Source organism: Anopheles ziemanni, chromosome X (genome assembly GCF_943734765.1).
Source record: "Anopheles ziemanni chromosome X, idAnoZiCoDA_A2_x.2, whole genome shotgun sequence".
NCBI classification, from domain to species: domain Eukaryota; kingdom Metazoa; phylum Arthropoda; class Insecta; order Diptera; family Culicidae; genus Anopheles; species Anopheles ziemanni.
The window spans coordinates 11,534,319-11,557,708 of NC_080707.1; the positions used below are offsets into that span (position 1 = coordinate 11,534,319).

General features: G+C 45.0%; 1 protein-coding gene across 1 annotated transcript in view; it reads right to left on the minus strand.

Annotated features, from left to right (window-relative positions):
• Positions 1 to 20,769, minus strand: part of LOC131291057 (E3 ubiquitin-protein ligase HECW2) — a 28,590-nt gene extending 7,821 nt beyond the window's left edge. The window contains exons 1-4 of the mRNA XM_058320245.1: positions 20,292 to 20,769; positions 18,623 to 19,073; positions 16,669 to 18,556; positions 15,688 to 15,854 (exon numbers count right to left, since the gene is read on the minus strand). Coding sequence (XP_058176228.1) covers positions 15,688 to 15,854; positions 16,669 to 18,556; positions 18,623 to 19,073; positions 20,292 to 20,769 — 2,984 coding nt within the window. The remainder of the gene's footprint in view (positions 1 to 15,687; positions 15,855 to 16,668; positions 18,557 to 18,622; positions 19,074 to 20,291) is intronic.
• Positions 20,770 to 23,390: the final 2,621 nt, after the last annotated feature.

Here is a 23,390-nt window from a genome sequence, read left to right on the forward strand (position 1 = left end):
TTATGTACTTAGAGAGTTGTTTTAGAGCAAAACAATTATGTAGCACTATTGCAAAGCGATCGTCTCGCTTTTCTAATCCTAATCGTCCTTATTTTGTCATTTCCTGATCGAGGCTTGACAGATGTGAATAGTCATATGTCGCTGCAGCTGCTGCGAGTGGAAAAAACTGTCTATTATAAATCTCCACAAGAACAATAAATAAGCAGTTAGTTTTTTACGAACGATTCCTACCAATGAAAACATATAAAAATGTATTTCAATGAGAAAGCAAGTTCTATTTACATGAACATCTGAATACGCATATAAGTCAAACATATTCTAAACGTACAAAATAAAGCACCAAGCTTACAGTGATTTCGGTTCACTTGGGCCCCGTGTCCCCCTATTGTTTACCGCACTGGACACTTGACACTTCACCGGCACTAGAAGCCGGTTTGCCGGTAGGTTCAACAAGTGTCCCGAAAACCCGGGACTGCTTGCTTTGCCATCGACCCACTCGGCGGATAGTTTTGCAAACAGTACGGTTCACGAACCGAAGCAACCGGGGAATAACTTGTGGAATTTGTTGTCCAAGCAAGCAACGAGAGGAACAAAATGTTTCGCTCAAATCTGGGAAGGTCACTTCTTGTTTGGCGCAATGCAGCATGCTAAGGGTGTTAAAAAATTGTGGTATGTCATTTTCAATTAACTGTGATACAAATGGAATGACAAGTTGTGATTTGTTTAGTTGAATTGAAGCTCAATGTTGACCTAATTTCCCTTTTCTCATCTCGTAATATGAAGAACCTTTCGGTTTGACAGTAAATCGAAAAACAACAAGTGAATCGTAAACACAATTTCTTCCAACAAACGCACAACATTTAATGCCACACAGTTCCACATTCAACACCATCATCCAGGTGACTGCCCGCTCGCGATATATGCAGCGAATCGCCGTCAGAGCAGCTGAATGAACCAAAACAAACACAAAACGCCGGTCGATGCTACCGAAGTGGACCGCAGTGGCGATCTCCGTTCGCTTTTGTGCGTCCTTGAGTACGTGCTGCAGCAGGTGACACACAGTAGCAAAGCCACTATGGGCGAAAGGCTCACGAAAATGTTTATTACTCAAGTGCAGCAAAGTGTCAGTATTTTTTGCTTGCATACACCAAAGTATCCCACAAGTATTTACAGGTGCTGACATTGATTCAGAAAACTGTTCAATATTTGTTCGGTACACAAATAATTTTAGGCACAAACATTTAAAGCTCAAACAACCTAGCCTACACTCTCAGGTTCGCCGTATTTTTATAATTGTTCCGCACACGGCAACAATGGTTTACAGCTGCAGCAAGGTTTAAAGGCATGAGTCAGTCATCTGCCGGCCAAACCGTCGGGGTGATCTGTGCACTATGATCGATTAATTTTCTTTCGCACATGATGTGCGGAATAAAACGCGCCTCGCTTTTATTTCTCATGGTCCCTCACGCGCCACTTCGCTTCATCTCTGCTGATTCCCGATTCGATCGAATTTCAGTGCGATTATTGCCAACCTGGCGAGCTCTTCCTTGTCTCGATGGTGTTTTGCGATTAACATCGTATAAAATAAATCAACGCGGCACACTCGAGCAGCGTGCCCCGCGTACAAGTTGGTTCCTAGAAGTGGACGCAACGCACAGTGGGCACTGGTGATGATTTTTTTCGAATGAAATGTTAAAAAGCGAATACAACCATGTGAAGAATTAAATGTATCTTTTCATACAAGTTTCGCAGTCCCAACACATTTTTTAATTAAATTTACAATTGAGATTAAACATCTCTTGTTTGTCATTTTTATCAATGTACAATTTCCTTGAACTTTTCTCAACCAGCCAGAGACAGTTCTGAAGATTGTAAGGTAAAAATAAAACTAAATATGACAAAAATCTTCCGAAACCATCAACCTCTCATCTACTCTAGCTGTTATTGAAATTAATTCGCAAACAAATGTCAAACCCTGCATTCGGCGCTTTTAAGGGGCCGTCTCGAATGGTTTGCAATCAGCGCTAATCCGTTGCTAATTATAAACACCCTGCCGGTGACGGACGGGCTATATAGTTTGTCATGGGGCGCGCCGCCACCGCCGCTAATAATGGTCAATCGAAATGGTAAACAGTTTTATGCGTTTGCCGTTAACACCTCGGACCGTTCCACTCGCACCACAGCCGTTCGGTTCCAGTTTGCTTTCCCTTCCACCACCGGACGTCACCAGATGCACCCGCCACCTCGACACGCTGTTTCGTGCGATCGAGCAAGTCTCGTATAAATTTAGGTGATTCCACGCATGCACTCCCATTCACTGTTTGCAAACACCTACAATCAGAAATGAAGAGCTGCTGATCGTAGAGCTCGCAAGTGAGGCATAAGTGCGGATCCGTGGCTGGCACGGAAGGAATGGCACACATGGAACAACATGAGTTTTGAACAGCTTTATAAACAAACGGTACCAAAACCAAATCGCCAAGCCAAGTCGTCGCCATGTTTCGTTTTCCGAACGGCATATGCAAAGCACGCCAATAAGGAAGGGGGAACCGAGAGCCGGAGGAATGATGTAAGCGGCCATCAATGACGTGTGGTGGGCCGAACGATCAAGTCAACTACCCAACACCGAAGACGACGGAAAAGGACGCTACTTAGGCACAAGGATGCTGCAGCCTGCAGCCCTTGTGAGAAATTTATAGACATATACATTCTCAGACTCCTCTCGAAACTAGCCTAGTCCTATCAGACATCCAGTCAAGTGTTCCGCAATAGACTCATAACCGGTCACACAAGTGCACCGCACAGAGCAGCCATGAAACGGGACATATGGACATAGGATTCACGGCAGCAGGCGACAAAATGCGATCTAACGATGGTAAAGGTGAAGGCGATCGACACCCGTCAAGGTTCCCGATGCCCGTACGCCCACTAAGATCACGCGATCGCCAATGCAAGGAAGCCGGCGCATTATTTTAATTGAGGTTATGGTGGAAGTCAGGTTCAGAAGAGGAACAAGACGAACAGGAAGCTTCCATTCCTTTCTGATATGCATATTATCGACTATTAAACGGTGAAGTCGTCTTTCTCTTTACGATTTCCGATAGAATGAGCGATGGAGGAAGCAAATTCTTTAAGCTGCCTGTTGCCTAGGGAGGCATTGACTTGTAGGTATTTAACGGTATGTACTGTACGTCTGCTTGGTCATTCGATCCTTCCAACAGCGTAGTTTTGTTAATTTACCAACCGATGTCCACTGCTTGGCGTAACGACCTTGCTGGTCATTGCTGCCCTGTTAAGGACTTAAGAGACTTTTTACCCTATGTGTACATCGATAGTCAGTCCCCTCCCAGCCGATGTCAACCACGTTAATTCGCGCATTGGATTTCAATTCATGAGGTTTCCATGTGATCATCGGAATTCATTCAACCTTCAACGTCCAATCACGCTTCAGATGGGCTTCAGAACTACAGCTGACTCCTGCCCAAAAAGCTGGATGGCATCACCGGCTAATAATAGCACCGAAATAACCTTCGCGAGAAAACTCTACCACTTCGATCACCATACCTCACAACTCCACAGCCATGGGTTCTTTTCTATCGCGATAAAACGAAGCATAACCATTAAACTACCATCCCTCGAATGACGCCTCTGTATGTCCCGAGGGGTAGCGAAACTCTCGGGCTCAACCACGCCGAAGCCGATTCTTGGAACCTTGATGCGTGACCTTACAGCCGCCACCCGCTTATCGGAGATTCCCATTCCCCGATAGCTGGAGCCCTCCCGTATTTGACACCGGCGTCACCCAAAAGGCCAAATGTGCCCGCTCGGGTTACAGACCGTGCCCTTGCCTACGACTTGCGCTGATGTTTCGGCCTGTAGCCTTCGAACTCGCCGGCAAATTGTTTAATCTCAACGCCGGTCTTGTCTTATCGCGCGCCCTCTTCCATACCGCCAACGTTCGACAAGCGTTTGGACGGTGGAGTACACACCGCGCATTATCAATGCAATGTTGCGACGGTTCCACGAAACTTGACCTCCAAATCAGATGGCTTCTGGTAGCGTACAGCATAACCAGAGTGCCTCGCACGGAACTACACTGCACCACGTAAGGGTTTGACAAACACAATATCTTATACAAATTAAAAGTGGAACATGTTGAAACACTAACTCGGTTTTTGTTTACATCCGTAACGTCTCCTAACTTCTTTAGCATCTAAAGCTGGATAGAGGGATATTTAAAATGTGTGCAGTTATTTTGGAAATTGACGTAGAACATTGTAACAACGCAAAGAAGGACTAAAGTTTAAAAGCCATCTTTTGTAAATAACAAGTATTTAGTTGTTACAAGAGAGAAGTCAACAAATTTGTGTAATCCTCTTATGCCATGCCCTAGTTCTACATGTATTACAACCAGTGTAGCAATGTTTGGTGATTACGAATGTCCCTTATCAAGAGGGCCTTGCAGGTAGCGCACCACCCATAAGGTCATCGATATGGTGCGGTGGTGGGTACAGCATACCTCCACCAGCCCAACCTCTGCCTCCTGGCACACCCCACACTCCGATTCAGTTGTTTTCCTTTCCCCGGAGTTGAACTTGCTAACGATCGCATTCTCCCCCTTCTTCGGCGTTGAGGTTGAATCTCCTCGAGAGACGGTGGCAGGTGGCTGCCACGATAAGCATCGCAAACTCCATCTCCGCTCCGAAGGGGTGAGCTCATAAGTGAGTCAGTACTGAACCGGCGCGCGTGTTCTTCCGCATTTCTTGCGCGAATATGACATACTTTGGGGAGGGAAATGGACAACTTCGCTCTATAAATTAAACTACTGGACCACGAAAACCGGGACGAGGCACGTTTGGTTTGGGCAGACCTTCGGGTTGAAATAGGAATAAAAAGAGCTGTAACACGATTCAGGCTCTTGGGAAGACGCCGTTTTTAATAACGACCACTTCCCGTTGGGGTCAGAGCGCATTTTTGTTTACATTCGCCTTTTCGGCCCGCAAGATGACGACACACTGGCAGGCACCGGACCACACACATTAAGGAAGGACGCTGGAGATATCCAAAAATAAAACAACTCGCGTCCCGGCAACAACACGGCGGGCGTTCCAAGCAAACACCCTTTTTCGCAAACGTCTTCTTTGGATCTTCCGCATTTCGGTGTGTGAGAGAAAAAAAACAACAACACCGAAGCAAGCGTGAAGGAAAAAAAGAAGGGGTGTGTCGTATGATTAAAATCGCCCCACGATCATTGATCAAGAAACAGGACAAGGCAAAGAAAAGGGACAAAAAATCCCTTTCACACAAACAGACACACACACACAGCATCACAAGAAGGGTGACGAGAACCCTCGAAATCTAGCCAAAGCCGAACCCAAACGAGAGCATTGGGGGGAAAAAAAACAGTGAAGTTGCGGAGAATGAGAGAAAAAGAGAAGAAAACGAACGATGCCCAATTGACCTAGATTCCATGCACCGCTGGCTTCCCTATTTTATTTTAATTTGTACATATTTTTGTGTCCGCCAGCCGCTCCCGGAGTGCATAGTGCATAGGCAATATACATCGCCGGCAGCACAAACCCGGCGACGACTTCTTTCCATGTCGCTCCAGAATCGAAGCGGACAAGTAGATATGGTTAACGCGCTATTATGTCACACGCGCGGACCTGATGACGCACCCTTCCGTACGTACTTTGCCCCGGCACGCACGAAAAGGGAAACACGGGAAAGAAACGGAATTAGAACTCTTCTCGAAATGACGCCGGAAAAGAAAACCACGAAACTGGGAAAACACGGCGCATAAAGGGATGTGAATGAAAAAGAGGGTGCCTTGTTTTTGCGTCGTGCCTTCCGCCCCGGGCTCGTATTGCGCCACAAGTGCCGGTACGGTTAGCAACAAGTTCCCCTGGAGGTTCGCTGACATCCGCTGCGGCGTCACAGGATAGCGAACTCCGACGCAGATTTTACAAGTGTGCATCCTTTTTCACCCCAACATTCCTTCGGAGCATTTGCGACCGAGAAGGGTTTCGCTTTCGCGTGTGAGTTCAAATTTCCTTTGATAATGCTTAGTTCAACCTGATTTATAACAGTCAGCAAGTTACAAATTAGTTAAACGTTAAATTGCGGTAAAAAAGAGAGAGAGTAGCGAAGATATTAAGCGCAGAGAATAAATATGAACCCTTTACCATGCAAGACGGTTATCAATTCAGTGATAAAATAATAGTGTCATAAAAACAGCAAAGTAGTATAAAAACATGCTAAATAACGGAATGATGATACTACAATTTAGAGGAAACTTGAAAAGAGAGGCAAACCAATCCGAACCAAAAAACATTCGCGGTTTTCTCATATTTCTTAATCACAACTAACCAGCAGTTAACATCAGACTATGACCCGTTTTTAAGCAATTAAAATGCAAACCAGTGTTTCAACAACACTGATAAAATACCGCAGAGTCTCAAAAACATGGTAAATAAGACATACATTTTCTGAACTTTTTGCGAGAAACTTCAAAAAGAGGCGAACAAAATCAACAAACACCGTGTCTCTTCTCAAGACTTTGATTAACCAGTAATAACCAGCAACTGACATCGGATCCACATCAAAATGTCAACATTTACAATGCAAAAAGATCAGCAAACTAGTGTTGAATTGAAACTGATATAAACACACCAAAATATAACAAAAAATATGACCAATATTCTTCAATTACTATAAGAGTGGAAAAGAAAAAAGGGGGTCAAACAATATAAAAATAAATCGATAATATATCGATGAACAATTGTTGGCCTCTCAAAATGTTTCCTTTATCACAAATAATCTTGTTCGAAAATATTGGACAATTAGAACGTAAAGACTGAAGTTTCTCTCATTCAATGACAAAATAAATCAATTCGCTTCTTTGCAAAACGTAAAAAAAATCATCATTTGAAACATGTAAAGCAGTGTTTGATAGTGAAAGTTCCTGTTCGATATGGCAAGAAAACGAAACGAAAACCCGTTGGATGAATGGGTTGAAGTTCGCATAGTATCGCTAAGCCAAAGCCCATTCAATGATCCCATCCTGCCCGGGGGTCTGGGAGCGGATCGACAAAAGGATCGAATCATTCGTTCGAAAATATATGCTCGATGCGTGACATCAGCTGATGAGTAACGGAACGAGGGCCCGCCGGGCGACCCATAATTATGAACCCCTCGTGTGTTCACCTCGCTTCCGCCCGCTGCCAGCCTGCGATCACGATCCGATGCAGCGAGTGAATCAACCCTTTCGGTGGCACTTAATGGGTGCTTCTCGCGGGCATTATTTTAAAGCCGCTTACTGGCAGGATAACGTAAGCAAAAAATAAAGAAAAAGAAGGGAAATCGGTGCAATGGCTGTTAATGTGGCGGCGCCGGATGATGCTGTTAGAAGTCGCAACCAAACAATAACAAAGAGCTACCGAGCGCACAAGACGTCGGGCTGCTGTGCCAAAGAACGAATCGCAAAGGTTTTAATATCCGATCGTAAAAAACACCGTGTCCATCCTGCGGCAAACGTGTGCAATACGGGGACGGACCCGATCTCTTCCAGCGCCCTGGGGGGGGGGGACGTCAGCAGTCTTATGCAGCTGCTTGTCTATTTTGAAGAATTTCTTCTCCACGACAATATGCCCGACTGTCTGCCGAACAGTTTATGGTGGCGTATGTCTGTGCATTTGGGATCGTTGACCATTCTCTTCCAGTCGACATCGAGTGGTAGAAATACAACAACAACAAAAAAAACACAAAAGCGTTGAGTTAGTTGGAGGTAATCAAAACCTCGAAGTTAGCTTCCTAAGGTAATACCAGAACGTGCACGGGGTGATGTGCATACTCACAGCTTGTCGCATTATGTGGACTATGGTGGTTAGTACAGTGGAGCACATGACTACGATAGCCCACACCATCACCGAGAGTGCGAATGTGTAACCCTCAAGCTCGTATATCCCATGAATGTTAGACATTTTTATTCAAAATGGTAGTTCTTCTCAGTGCAATGTTGCAAGAACGCGGTTGATTGAACGCAAATATGCTTTAGAACGTTTGATGGTTGCGCACGAACTGCTAAAAACACTAGTTTATTGATTGTAGTCACGAAAGAATTGCTCCGCACGTTTGTCGAACCGCATTTTGTTCTTAACCTCAACCGTCATAACGCTGAATCAATTCCTCTCGGAGTTGCAAAATGCGCCACACACCGTGCACAATGTACGCTAGCATATAAATCACCAACATCACCAACACGATCTCCAGCATTAAACCCATCCTTGCGAAAGTTCTGCCCAACAAGGATCACTGAACAATGGTCCTTCAGGGCGATAAAAAAACGAACGGATGCACAAACCGGAACACTAATTCGCGGGGCCGTTGTTTTTTTTTTTTATTTTCGTCCGGAAAACCGGAGAATCTCTTCTTCTTCTGCGCAGCACGGGGCAGCCTGGCGCTAGACACTGCTGCTACTGCTGCTGCTGCTGCACACGCACGGAAAGACGTCGCCGAACTGATAGTTTGCGCGGACCCATCCGTTCACTTTATACCGCACGGTGGGAGAGCGCGATGAGAAAGAGAGAGAGAGAGAGGTAAAATCGTGTGATCCGAAGGCTCGAGTGATGCACATTCCGCTTGGCGCAGGACAAACAGCACCAGTGGTGTTTTCATAACCGATACTCGAGAACGGCAGAAGATTGTTCACGCTTATCAGTACGGAAAATTGAATGGTTTGCGGCTTTAAATATAAAATTACTCCCCGTTTCCTAATTTTATCAAATTTGGTTTTCTAGTTTTAATAGGAAAGGTAACCAAATAAGAACTATTTAACGTCACAAAAACAACTATCAAATTTGACAACACTTATCTAAAAACCTAATTTTCTTATATTTTATTTGCTTATTAACACTCCCCGTTTGGAACTTTTTTGAAAAAAATATTGCAACGAGGTTTGTTATGGGAAACAAATTCCAGGTGATAAATATTAAATTCAATTAAAAACTAACTGTGTTGAGTTACATCATTGTGATACTCTAATGTGAAAATGTTTATAAAAGCTTTTAATGTTAAGCTTTCTACTATGTTTCCTTTACCGTACTACTTTGAAAACATTAAATCATCGTTTAACGTATCCGGCCCGCTTTACTTTTAATCATCTGGCCCTTTTAAGTAATTGTATGCCGAGCTTTGCTCTAAATATACCGAAAGTTATACTAACCGAGCTCCGAAACCTAATCGGTTTTCATACACGATCGCATGATTTTGGAGTGCTATCAACGCTGTCACCTGACACCCGCAAACTTCAAATGGATAATAAACAAACCTCTCCAGGCTCGTTGCTGCACGTACGCATATTCGAATGCAGAAAGGCACCGTGAATCGTGCGGACATCTAAGTGTTAATAGGTTCAATGAAAAAAAATCGGTTGATTAAATTGATTTGCAAAATGTTTAATGTTCTGGCCAACTTAATAAAATGAAATTGAGCCATATTGACTTGAAAAAACCGAAGAAACTCGATGGTGCAACAAATGCCCGTCAAATGCCACACCAACTGTCCCACTGTGCGCGGATGCATACGATCGCCCCTCGTGAGGCGAAGCACCGAACGAGAGCAACAAAGAGAGGGATGGGCTAGTTCTTTCTGCAGATCGTGTGGCTCGCGAAGTTCACATCTGCGATCGGATATCCGACTACTGTTCGCGATGGCAAGAAACGATAATAAAGTCGAAGTGACTCTTCAGCCCTAAGGCGGAGGCAGGGGGTCCAGTCTACGCCAGTAGTAAAGTTGCATGAAGAAGGAAATTGCCGAAGTTTGCAGCAAATTGGCATTTGAACTACAGGAATTAGTGTCACTACAATGACTCATGCCACAAATATAAATTGGTTTCAGTGGATTTTATGGGAAATAATATGTCTTTGGATCACCAAAAGGACTCTATTCTGTTATCTACGATAGGATGTGTTAGGACAGCATTTAATAGAGCGATAGAAATCGAAATATCTTGTACTCACATATTTGTACCACAAATATAAGACAAAGAACATAAACCCTAGCAGATCGTACTTTACCATGAGGGATAATGTGAACGAATACGACCTGAAGGTGTATAACTCCTCGATTCCCCGGTACAGAGGCATGGTTTTACCAAATGTTCGGTACACTAGTGCACAAAGCTAAACCCGCCACAAATTCGTCTTGTCTTCTTGATAATGGTTTGCCGAAAACTCGTCACGTTTACTCGTATTTTTCCCCCAACACCGGTTAAGTGAAACAGTTCGTAAAACACAACTTGGACGACCGCAATGCTTCGCGTTTGCCTACGGACTGGCTCAAAGTTCACGTCGATTCGAAGAACAGCTGATCTCACTTCATACCGAACGCACCGTGAGAGACGAGCGGTGAGCAACGCATGGAAAACGCTTCCAATGCACACTTGTTGACCGCAACGCACGTTTTGTTTCAAACGGTTCAAACGGCGCAAACACGACGTTAGGCACTTGGTACACCATATCGAAGTTAAACCATATCTCGGTAATATTTAAGCACTTGATCAACCTTCCTACGTGACTGACGGAAGCGGCGAACAATGTCAAAAATGAGCATCACCACCGACACCACAAACATGCAAATCAAAAGCATCATGGTGGGAGAAATTTTAAAACCTGGATTTTAGAAAGTTCTGTTCCCAACAAAGGGTTAAACGAGCCTCGAGAGAACGAACGACGCGCGACGACGACTGGCACACACGACTTTCCCTGATGGGATGTTCTGAAAGACTGAGTCCAAAGTCCGTGTCCACGTCCAAATGAACGAACCTGAAAGCTAAGCACCAACGAACGGCGATGGACAACCGCACCAGGAGCGTCTGGCACACACGTCTTAATCTGAGGGAATATGCTGAAAGACTCAACTGATTTCAAATCCACCCGGTCCGGCAAGCAAACAAACTAAACTGGTAGCCGGTGAGCGATCGACGGCTCACTTTATAGTGCCCGAGAGTGAGATGCGACAGTAAGAATGACCCAGGGTGAACAATCTTTCCGAGTGAGACGACGGTCATCCACTGCACACTGGGCTGCAACTATAGGATGCTTAAAAATTGGTTTTTATTTTGAATTCTTTAAAATTTCCTTTAGTGCTAATTTTTTCATAAATAGGCCTTGTGAATCTTTCGGGAAGGTTCATTTATATAAATCTTTCAACCAAGATTTATTCGGATTGATTTATTAATCTTAGAGGTTTCGAATCCCATAGCATTGTTTAATTTTTGGAAACATTCATGAAGCTTAGATTTGGATGACTAAAGATTAATCAAGTTTCACGAATTTTTTCAAAGCTTCATCAAGATTCATAAATGTTTCAAATGTGTCATCAATGTTTTGGGATTAGAATCCTCTTTCCTCCAAAGAACTTTTTTATGAATATAATTTTTTTTCCTCTAAAGATCTTTCATGAATCATGGAAAATTGATTATTTTTGGTGAATATTTTATAAATTTTAATTTTTACATTAAGCAACAAACACTTAATTTTTTTTTCGGGCTTCATGAATATATTTATGAATCTTTGGGATTCATGGTTACTCTCATTCAAAGATACATGAATCTCAAAATCGAAGCAAAAATTTAGCGAGATTCATGAAATGAGCAATGAAATGGTCTGAAACATCCATTTCAAGCAAGTTTCATCACTCCAATCGAAGGTAGCGAATTAAAAAAAAAAAAATCTGCGATAATTGAATCCAAAATATCTAACAAAACCCAGTTCTAAATCCATCTGCTTTTGGTCAACACAAATCGGTAAAACAAGCATCTTAGTGGTGGCAAATAATTTGTCCACAGTGCGTTTCCAATGTGCGCCGAATGCGTTGCTAGAAGGAGCTGGCAACTCACAGACGGAAGTGAGCGATGAGATCATGTAAACGTTCGCAGGTCATCTTGCGAGTTCACTCGCATGCAGATTTTGAAATATTTCACTTTTACAAATCTCAACGGATCCAGTAAGCCGCAGGGAAATTAACGACGTAAAACACATTTAAATATAGTGTTAGCGGAAAATATAGTAATACAAGAGGAGGAAATACGGAAATATGTTTAAAAAATCCGAAAAAAGGAAAACGAAAACGGACCTCCTTGAAACTGATCGCTTTTCAATAACCAAAGATGCAAACAAAAGTAAATGCTTAGTGATAAACAATATTAAAAGAAACATTGAAAAAAATAGTGGACAATTTATGAAAACATGGAAACAAAACCCAGATCTCGTCGAATATTATTCTAATACGACTCAGTTGTACATCAAGATGTGCTGCTCACCGCATCAGGCAACATTCTCACTTGCACGCCAGCCCTTGCCCCTTCTCCCGCTTGCCGAAAGGCAGCATATGTTGCAGCACCTCGTCTGCGCCCGGAGCAAAACATTATCAACACACGTGTTGGTGCGGTAGGTCCAGAAATAGCCAGCGTTACAGTGAATCACATCTCCATCGGTTCCGAATCGGGCACAATTGTCTTTGCGGGATGCACTCTTGCATATCGCACTCATGGTTATGCGCGTATGGAAAGCTATAAATTATGTTCGGACACGGGAGGCAGCTGCCGTCGGCTATGATCGCCAGAAGTGGCGAAAGGTGTAAAAACATGGGAGCGATCTACGCAAAAGTCTGACATAAAAAAAGTTCGATAGCCTCGGTTCGCGAAGATGCTCGACGGGGGCACACGTTAGAGCGGAGTAGTTCGAATGCGTCATCGTCTTCCGCTCGTGACGATCGATTAGTCGTCTTAGTTACAAAGGGTTCAATCCTCTCCCAGACAATTGTGCCTTTACCACCTCGACAGAACGTACTCTATGTTTTGTCAATCTCTGTGAAGGCACTTTCCTTTGAACTGTATAAACCATTAATTGCTGACCTGTGTTTTCCTCAACACTCACTTTAACGATATTTCAATTCTTACTACCAGCAACACGAAACATTTGAAAACAGTCAAGTATGCTTTTTCGATTTCGTTTTGAGAATGATTTAGAATATGTAACCTTTCTAGTAAACAGACGCTTTCGTTTTTCCGACCGCTTATTATTACAAATGAACACCAAGGAAATGTAAAAATAATGGAATAAATAACAAAATGTAATAGAAATCATGTAGAATCTAAAAAAAAGTATGAAAGTGGTAAACAAACTTAAATTAAAGTTTCTCGAAGCTGTTTTCAGGAAGTATAAAGGAATCGATTTCCTTTAAATTAAGAAAAAACAAAGAAAGGCATCAAAGGAGGAAATTCATTTCTCATGGATCTCTACAACTTTTCCTTTTTCAAATGGAGAAAACTGTTTAAAAGAGAGCACCTAATGAGCAGTAACTAAACAGTGCTTAAATAATTTCAAAAACATTAGTCTTTCATTCTAAAAAAGCAAGCATTCGTTGGCAGTTTGTTCATAAGCCTCCAGTAAAAACAAATAAACACTCAACTCGACAAACACTAATGAATACAACGAAAATTTTGAACATAACAAAAAAACGAGTGAACAAAAATAGGCTGCGAACAAATTAGTTGCGTCAACGTTTGCATGCTGTACAAGAAAATTATAAGCACTGCACATTCGTTCGCTTATTTTTACTGCATGGTATGATTATCTATTTTTCCTACACGATGGAACTAGGTGAACGAATTTGGAGCGGTCCTCTGGCCTCAGTTCGTCCAATTTTAAAGCGACACCCCATGCGTCGGTGTAGAGAACGGGAACAAAAAAAACTGCATTTCCGATGCACAACTTCGGTGCAACGGTGCGGGTTAGGGGAGTGTGAGTTGAGTTTCAAAAGTGTTCAAAATTGATACCAACCGTCCTCACTATTGGCTTCGGTGAGATGGGTCGTTTGCATAGAAGACGCTCACATCGTCGTGTAGGCGAGGGTGCTATGTTCCGATTGGCCGTCCTCAATTTGCGTCGCACATTATAAATCTTAACTTTTGATGGCTTTTTGGAAGCCGTGTCGCCACCGTTTTCTCGTGTTTGTTGTACATCGTTTTCCTGCACGTTCGAGCGCGCGGATGAGTGACGTATTCGATCATCTCGTGGCGTGCAATTTGATGTTTGTTGTTGGTGCACCATGCCTAGAGCCAGCCAGCACACATGACGACGAAAAATGGTCGACTGGTGATAAAAAAAACTGTTCTCCCCTTCTTTCACCCTGCCTTCAAACCGCAGCGCAAACGGTGTGATTTGTTTATGCTATGTTTTGTTGTGGACTTACTTCTAGGAACAATTAATAGAATTTCCCGGCTCTCGGCGATTCCTAGATCCATGGTGGATGAGGGAAACGAATAGTTGCTGCAATTGATGGATGTTTTTAGATCGCTCATCATTTTTAATTTGTACTAACGTTCAAACGAGTTCTATCAAAATTTGACAGCACTCACTTTTGCGTTTTGAGTAATCATGAAAACAAAGGAATTTTCCGTGGTGATTAAGTATTGCTTTTTGAAGGGGAAAATTACAGTCGAAGCCAAAATTGGCTTGATGAAGAGGTTTTGAACACCGCTCCACTAAAATCAACCATCAAGCATTCGTATGCTTAATTTAAACGAGGTGAAATAAGCACTGAGGACGGTGAACAAATTGGACGCCCAAAGGAGGTAGTTACAGACGAAAACATGTAAAAAAATCCACAAAATTATTAAAAGCAACGGTTATGTAAAGTATAATCGAGATAGTTGACATCCTAAAGATATCTAAGGAACGTGTTAGGAAAGATCGTTCATGAGTTTGAGGATATGAGAAAGCTCTGTGCAAAATGGGTGCTGCTCGAGCTCACATTTCACCAAAAACAACAACGAGCAAGCAATGGCAAACATTCATAAATTAGAAAATACTACTACAACAATGGTATCGAAAAATTGAAAGAACGCTGTAATCGGGGTATCACTCTTGAAGGGGACCTGTTACCTCCGTGGCATGACGTTGTCCAAAACTGACAATAGTCTCGTGTGTGAAAGACTAAAGAGGTTTATAAAGCATTAGACCCACACTTTGGTGCGCTCCCTATCGTACATCTGAAGTTCTCTTACAATACCCCGAAGGACTAAGCCTCATCCTGTTAGGTCTTAATTAAAGTGACATATTATCGAACTAGTTTTGATGGAGGGTCAAAATCATTCCAAGAATTTCATACGGATCTGAACTGACGTTGTTTTTGTTCGTTCCAATCCGTATAGTACGACGCTTATTTTTAGCTCCAAACAAACAACATATTGCCGAAGAGTTTAACGCTTGCTATGCAACGCCAGCACTGACAAACGCCTACAAGTTTTGCCTCAGAAGAAAATGGGACAAGGCTACGTAGCTACTCAGAAGCATAACGCAAACGAAGAAGAGAACATTCGACGGAAACTGTCACAGGATCAACGAAGCAATGAACAACCGTAGAGGAACACCACAAGGGCTCTTCTATTTATGCACTATATGTCATAAACACGGATCGCATAGCACCGAAGAGTTTACATCCTCCACAGAAACCGACGAAACAAGCAACGGATGCATTTGGCATCGTAGATGCGTCCGAACGGACTGTGCTCTCCCTGCAAATGCTGGCGAGGATGCAGTGTACCGATAGGTGTTCTATTACAAGAGCTTCCGGACCCCACACACCCGCGAGCGGAAGCTGAAGTGGTCGTGCCACACTTACCTCAGCAGTATCGTCAGCTCGAGATCGTGGCTATAGCGATCGAGGGCGGTCGTGCCCTCGACCCGGATGGCGTTGATTTTCTCGCGCAGATTGCGTGAACAGGCCGCCGAACCGTGCCGTTCTCGTAGGATCTCCAGTATGTTGGGCTGGCGCAGAAACGCTACGACCTGCGGAGGGGAGGGGACAGTAAAAATATGTTTTAGATCAAATACGGGAATGCTTTTGGGCGATAGATGATAGAGTCTCTAAACATTAATCCGAGCTGTCCAATTGACAATGCTGAATAGAATTCTTCTAAAATCAATCCTTTGTGCACTCCTAAACCATAATTGGAAAGCAGCATTTGTAAAATTATTTAATACTGAATGAAATTAATATAAAACCTCCTATTTCCAATGAACTGTAAGACTATCTTCTAAAATCAAACTTTTGTTAATAACATTTTCTAAAATAAACTTTTGTCCCAAACTAAAATAATCTTCAACAATCGAACCTTTGTCACTTGTAAAAGAAAGCAGTATTTTTAAAACTATTCAATACAGGATTAAATTAAAATAAAACCTCCTATTTGCACCAAACTGTAAGACTACCTTCTAAAGACAAACTTCTCAAACATCTAAAATTATGGTTGAAAGATCTGTACAGCTGATTGTTTACATCTGGATTTGCATATGAAGTGTTCCGTATATGTTTTTCCATAAAGGTCTTAAAATTGAAAGTAAAATAGAAGTGTTCGCAGTTTGTTTTTTAAACTATGAAAACTCTCGTTTGGTCCCAAACTACAAAAACCGTCTAAACTCAAGCAGCTTAACCTCTAAACCAATCAAAACTGAAGAGCTTGTTTACACAGCTATCTGTTTTCCTCTAAAAAGTTCTTAAAAGTGGAAGTAAAATAAAAGGAATTTGCAGTTGCGCTTGTTTTAAACTATCCCTCTCTCAATTTTCCAAGGACAACTAAACGGAGTCAGGGTATTGTTGTACCTTGTCGTTGTAGGCGACCGGAATTTCCGGCGAACCGATGTTGGCCAACCGGGAGATGGTGGTGGGTGGACGCGGTGGCGGCACGGGTCGATCGTCGACGAACGCTCCCGCCACGAGGACGGCGGGGGCTGGCGGGGGGCCGGAGGTCAGGAGAATCGTGGGCCCTGGGCCCGCCCCTCCACCCGCGGCCTGATGGTGGCGCCCGCGCGGACCCTCCGTCGGTAGGCGCGGGTCCATGAACGACGTCTTCCGGTTGACGTGGTCGATGAAGAACTGCTTGCCGCTTTGGTCGAGCTTCGTTTCCCAGCCGGTGGGCAGGTCGGCGCCGGTGGCCGCGAAGCAGTTGACGAGCGCCACCAGGTCGCGGTTGTGCTGGTAGCGCCCGAAGCAGCCCGGATCACGCCGCACCCGCGACACCATGTGCTTGAGGGCGGCGTTCCGGTTGTAGATGGCGATGGCCTCGCCGTTCGTGTGCAGCATCGAGTAGAAGTCGGACCGGCAGATCATAAGCAGAGCCGGGTGGAACGCGCCCGAGGAGGAAGAACCAGAGGCCGTTCCGATGGAGTTGGATCGGCCACTGGTGGAGCTGGTGCGAGGGCGTGCTGAAAGAACGGCCCCGTCGGGAACCGAGATTCCTGACGACGTGGAAGCACGGTTCGAGGGCACGCCATTGCCATCGTGGCGCTGCATGTGTTCGTAGATCGTGCGCCGGATGGACTGGTAGCGGCGATCGAGCTGCTGCCGGTGCGGATCGGATCCGTGCGGCAGGGCGGTGGCGGATGTGGACGCGTGGCCCGGCCCGGGCCGCTGCCAGGAGGTGGTGCGGGTCGCGTGGTCGATGTAGAAGATCCGCCCGTGGCTATCCATTCGAGCTTCCCAAGCCGGCGGCAACGGTTCGACGTCCTGTTCGGCAAGGATGGCGCGCGCCCGCTCCGGAATCGACGGCAACCGAATGCTGGGGACATGCCGGACCACCGAGTCGGCCGACCGTGACGCCCCGGATTCGTCCGGCCCGTCCTCGGACGCTGGCGGATGGGCAATCACTAGCGAGGCGGCAAGCATTTGATCCGGCATCCGGTTGGTGCGGAGTTCCGGCGGGCCAAATTCGTCCAACAACGTCGTGGCCGTCGCTCCACTGGCCGACGCTGCCGCCGCCGCCGCCCGCAGCCTTCGTGCGTGATGCGTCGGGGTGGGTGGACATACGAGCAAATCCAGTGCCGCCATACGCGGACCACCGACGCGTGTTAGTGGACGTGGCTGGGGCCGACTCGCGCCAGCTGGCGATTGCTCGCGGAAAGAACCACCGGTAGTGGCAGAGGGAGTGAGATTCGAGTTGGGATCAGGTTCTCCAGCACCGGCCAGCAACTGCAGGGTTGAGTTGTAGTCGACGATCAGGGGCCGGGCAGTGCAACCGTAGTCCGACGAACGCCCGTTCGAGAGTGTCCTTGTCAAGGGGCGGTGCGGGCGCACCGAAGGTGCCGGAAGATCCCCGGCCGGATCGAGATCAAGCGACGCATCGCCACCGATCGCTTCGAGCCCCGGCAGCTCCAGGCCACCACCCTCCGAAGAAATGACATTTTTTACCGCCTTCCGCAAGGGCATTTTCGATATGGCGGGTGTTGCGCTACCTGCGGAAGGCATCGTTCCATCATTTCCCGACTCCGGCGCGTCATTACCATTGCTATCCAACCGTCCGGGTTGTCTTTGGTCAGAGCTACCTTCCACCTGCTCATCGTTGGCCACCTCCCCCGGTACGAGATTCGGGACTTGAGATTCATAATCGTACATTCCCCCAACCGCTCCTTCCACCTGCTCCTGCTCATCCGTATCGATGATGTCGAACGAAAACTCGCCCGCACCCTGCCGCTGCCTTTGCCGCTGCCGATGCCTTGACGACGATTCCATCGCACCCGGCACATCCAACCCGATCGGATCCCTGGGCTGCTGCTGATGCCCCCCGGTCGTCTTCGGTGGCCACGAGCGCTCAAGCGGCCGGTGCAGCTTAGTCGGGCTTTCCGCATTCGCCCCGAAGCAGAGCTCACCCGGGCCGGCTAGCTGTTTCGTGTCCACCGCTTCCGGACCGAGCCAGAAGTGATTTTTGCGTCCCCTATAACCGGACGATCGCGAAGCCGGGGTCGTCGGCGACAGGCGATTCGGGCGTACCTTCTTCTTCGTGCCATTCACGACCGGTTGTTCGACGCGGCTCGCGGTACCACCACCATCCGGCGGAAGTTCACTTTTCCGTCGCACACCAAAACAAGTGGCACTGTCCGGATCTTCGTTGGACGGTGAGGACAGTTGGCGTTCCCCCACATCGCTTGGGGATTCGGAGACGTGCAGCTTGTCTTTTTCTGCTGGGAGCGTTTCGGTCGTCTCCTTTTCCTCCAGATTGCACGGGACGATTTCTAAAAGAAAAGGAAAGGAAGAGTGGTTTTAAAAATTGAAACTCATACTATACAGCACAGTACAACTCTATTCACTTCCGGAATCCGGTTGTGCCGTTACAATCCATGCTTATCATGTTCTTGTCATTTGCTACCAAATTTTCTCAACAAATAATCAACTTGCAGTACATTATTTATACACGCACGACATACATTTTGTTAAGAGAAATGATATACTTCACAAACCAAGGTTGGATTGAATGTAGAGATGAATCATAGCAAACGAAGACTCTGTTCGGGACCCGGGAGAATTCCACGTCTCCGTGCTTTTCGTCTCCTTATTGTTGGTTTAAATAAAAAGGTTGCTATACTGACGTATAATAGAGAGATCAATTTAAACTGTTTATCATACAAGAGGAAAATTTTCAGAATAGCTTGAGGGATTTAATACGTGATGGCCTGCACTTTTCCAAATATGATAGTAGTGTACGTGTTTCGTTTCCACAAATTTCACAAATAAGGACTACTTCGGGTGTAAAACGACTGAAGTTATTTAATTAAAAAGTTTAAAATAAATTAGTTGCCAATTTTGATAGCAAAAAATAATTAATAAATGTTCTTGGGATGTTACTGACAATTTCGCATGAAGCAAGGGGCATAAACATCTTTTCGATTGAATAGCATTAAAGTACCATTCAAATGTGTTTGCTTGTTACAAATTTATGGTTTAATTTTAATGGTAATTTTATAAATGTTGAATTATAAAATGTAATAGTGAATGTCCGCGAATAGGGGGTCCGCGACAGCCGAGCGGTAGCGCCTGTTAGAAAATCGGCCCATGAGCGCCGGGGCTCACCACCTCGACGGCGTGGGTTCGAATCCCAACCGAGACCGGACCCTCCCCTGTACGAGAGGACTGACTATCCACGTACAACAGGGAAACAAGTCTCGTAAGCCCTTAACGGGGGCAGGCATGACCAAGAGGTCGTTACGCCAAGAAGAAGAATAGTGAATGTAGTGTAATTTTTGGGTCTATTTAGGCTATATTTTCTGTTTCTTTATCTGTTGAAGTTGAATGTCTCATCTAGTAGACTAAACGTAACGATACATCTTTGTGAATGACTATAATAACAAATTGTGTTTCCTGAACGCATGATCGCAAGCTTTTTGAGGCATAAATTGAGGCAGCTCGCAAACCACGGATCCAGTTCGTACTGAGGTAGAAACATTGCCTAATACCTTGGATATCGCCAAAACTGGTTCCTTCGTCATCCGGAACGTCGGCTGTGGCGGCCGGGGATTGTTCCTGCCCGCTCGGTTCGCCTGCCTTGTCCGTCGTCCCGCTTGGCTCGGTTTGTATTTCAAACATTTTCATATCCAAACATTCCTCGTAGGGCGTGGGAGGGAAGTCCTGCTGCTCGGTGGCCGCCCTGAGCTCTGGCGGTTCTTCGTCTTCCTCCTCATCGTCGTCCTCATCCTCCGAGTCGGTCTCGGACACGGGCGTTCCGTCCGCACTGCGCTCGACACTGGCGGCGTCCGCTCCCCCGATGGCCAGCCCGTGTTCACCTTCCGAGTCGGCATTTTCCGACCCATTGCGACCGGTATCGGCCGGACGGTCGGTCGCATCTTGCCTTTCCTCCGACCCCGACCGGGTACGACTGACCGGCGACGGTGCTGGAGACGGTTCCTGTTCCCCTGTCTGTGACCCGCTACTCATGCTTGTCCCCTCACGCTGGCCTGCAGCTTCCAACAGAGGCCTTCCTACACCACCACCACCGCCCTCGCGAAGCCTCTCAGGGGACTGCTGACACCGGCCAAACCCATTTCGACGGCGACGCCCGTCGGTTCTCGTCACTTGCGCCTGATTTGATTGACGATCGATTCGATACCCGTTCTTAGGTGAGAGAAGTTCTTTTGTTGATTGAGTTTTGTCTCGTCTGCTATTTTCAACGAAAACACCCCGATTGTTTACGTTTCCTGCCGTTCTTCGCTGCTCTCACACTGCGCTGTTATTATGGTTTTGCCTTCTAAACTTCGCCGTCACGGCGTAGGCCGCGCGAGCGAGCTACATCATACTGCCCTCTGGGTCGCCTAGGCCCTGCCGGCCATCACTAATTGCACCGATTTTCCAGCATTTTTCACTAAACACTTCCACTGCCACCCATAAGAACCACTGCCGTCGTGTGTGTACGCTGGTTGACTGCCGAAAACGTTTGACGTTTCCCAGCAATGCGGCTGCGTGCGTACGCACCCGCACGGAAGAGCTGTCACAATTCAACACCTCATCTTCACTATGACGTCACCGTGCAGGATGGATGCCATGCTCATAGAGGGCGCTAGTAGTGAAAGCTTGAAGCGAAAGCTTGCGCCTTGGCAGCTTCCTATTCAAGTCACAGATATCTAGAGGTGAGCAATTGCGACTCCGATTTACGAATCTGACTCACTCTTTGCATTCAATCTGAATCTTTGAATGCATAAATCTTTTAAGATTCGTGTACATGCCTGGAAGTTCAAGGATATCTGGTTGATTCAGCTATGTCTTTAAAATCGAATCTCCAATGATTCGTGAACCTATTACAATTAAACTCGGATGAACGATTCGAAATAAATCATATTTTTCACAAACAAAATCAAAACAGAAAACAGATACTGAAAATTTAAAGGAACCGTTTTAGATATATTTTTAACTCTTTATTGATATTTAGTGAACTTCTCGAGTCGCAGAGGATGCAGGATGGATAGTTGAGAGGATGCTCAGTTCTAGCACTTCTGCTTTGAATTCTTCGACAACGGATTACAAGTTGATGCAATCTACATTTACTTCAAAGCTGCATTCGATACCGTCAACCTTTCGATCCTGCTGAAAAAACTGCCGAAGTTAGGAGTGTATTGAGACCTTGTTGCGTGGCTTGAGTCGTATTTGTCTAATTGTAAACTCCAAGCCATGTTAAAATCTGGGACAGTTTCTCAGACACGCTCATAAAGCAGGCTGGGGTTCGCCAAGACAGCTTTCTTGGACCTCTTTTAGTTAATTTTACATATCAATGACATTACTCTTGCCTTAGACACTTCTTTCTATACCTGTTATTGAATTTGTGTCAGGTGTTTGGTCTCCTATTCGTAGAAATAGAATCGATCGTTCGGAAGCTGTCCAGCTTAGGTCTTCCTTGCTGGAACGACTCTTCCCTTCCAAACTAGCCAACAGTGTTCGTTCTCCTTCATTCACAATTTCCGAGCTTATATTTTTGCAAAAATCATTAACTGATTTAATTTATGCTCTATCTATCTTAACTTTTCTATCTCAACGAAGTCGCTTTTTAGGCGCCAAGTAGAGTTGAAAATGAAATTGAGACAATACTTTTTTAGAAAATAACAAATCCAGGCAAATTATTTACTTAAACGGTTTGATAATTGACCTATTAAGTGACTTATTTAACCGTGTAAGTTTATAAATTTCCTGGATTTGTTATTTTCCAGATATTGTGAACTTTTATAGAATTATCAAACACCTTATACCTGTACCTTGCGTTTAGCGTAATGACTCTTACTTCCGTCTTTTACCTATCCATTACAAAAAAAAAGAAAAAAAATCCCTATGTTTTTATTTGTTTGACGCCTTCGTCCAAGAACCGAAGAATTGCGACAAGGCAAAAATGTACACTTTTTGCTCAATTCTTTACGATAGCATGAATAATCATATCCATAGGGTTTGGAGAAACTAAGGGGTTTTTCTTCTTTAGCTTTAAAGTTAGTTACATTTGCCCGATAAGAACGATTTACAAAATGAGCTGAACGAGAAGATGCCGTCGTAGATTATTTCTAAACTAAACTACTTAAACAATAAAGCTACTTTATTTATAATCTGTCGAAGACCATTAGCTAAGTAATCTTTTCTTATTCAAATCGGTCTTAAAATCAACAAAGTGTGATTATAACAATTACCACAAAATTTAACCACTGTGCTGAACAATTGTCTTTCATAAACATCGGAAGCGGAGCTCCAACAAATAAAATTTAGCTTCCGTCAAGTCGGCCATACACCTTATCGTTATCCACAATCGGTGTGGGGATGGAAAGTTGCCTTAATTGCAGCTGCTTGTTGACAGAATGCAGGATAAACGATTAATGTACCGGCACAGAAGCCCCGGCTGATGGAAGGTTTCCCCCGATTGGGGTGAATTATTTATGACTGAGCTATGAATCGCTCGCACCAAACGCAAATTATGCGCATTATGTACGGACGTACTCATTATGCAATCATCAACCAGTTCGCCATTAGCCCACCTGGAATCGTTTCCCAAGCTCTGATGCATTGGTAGCATTCCTGTTTTCGAACGA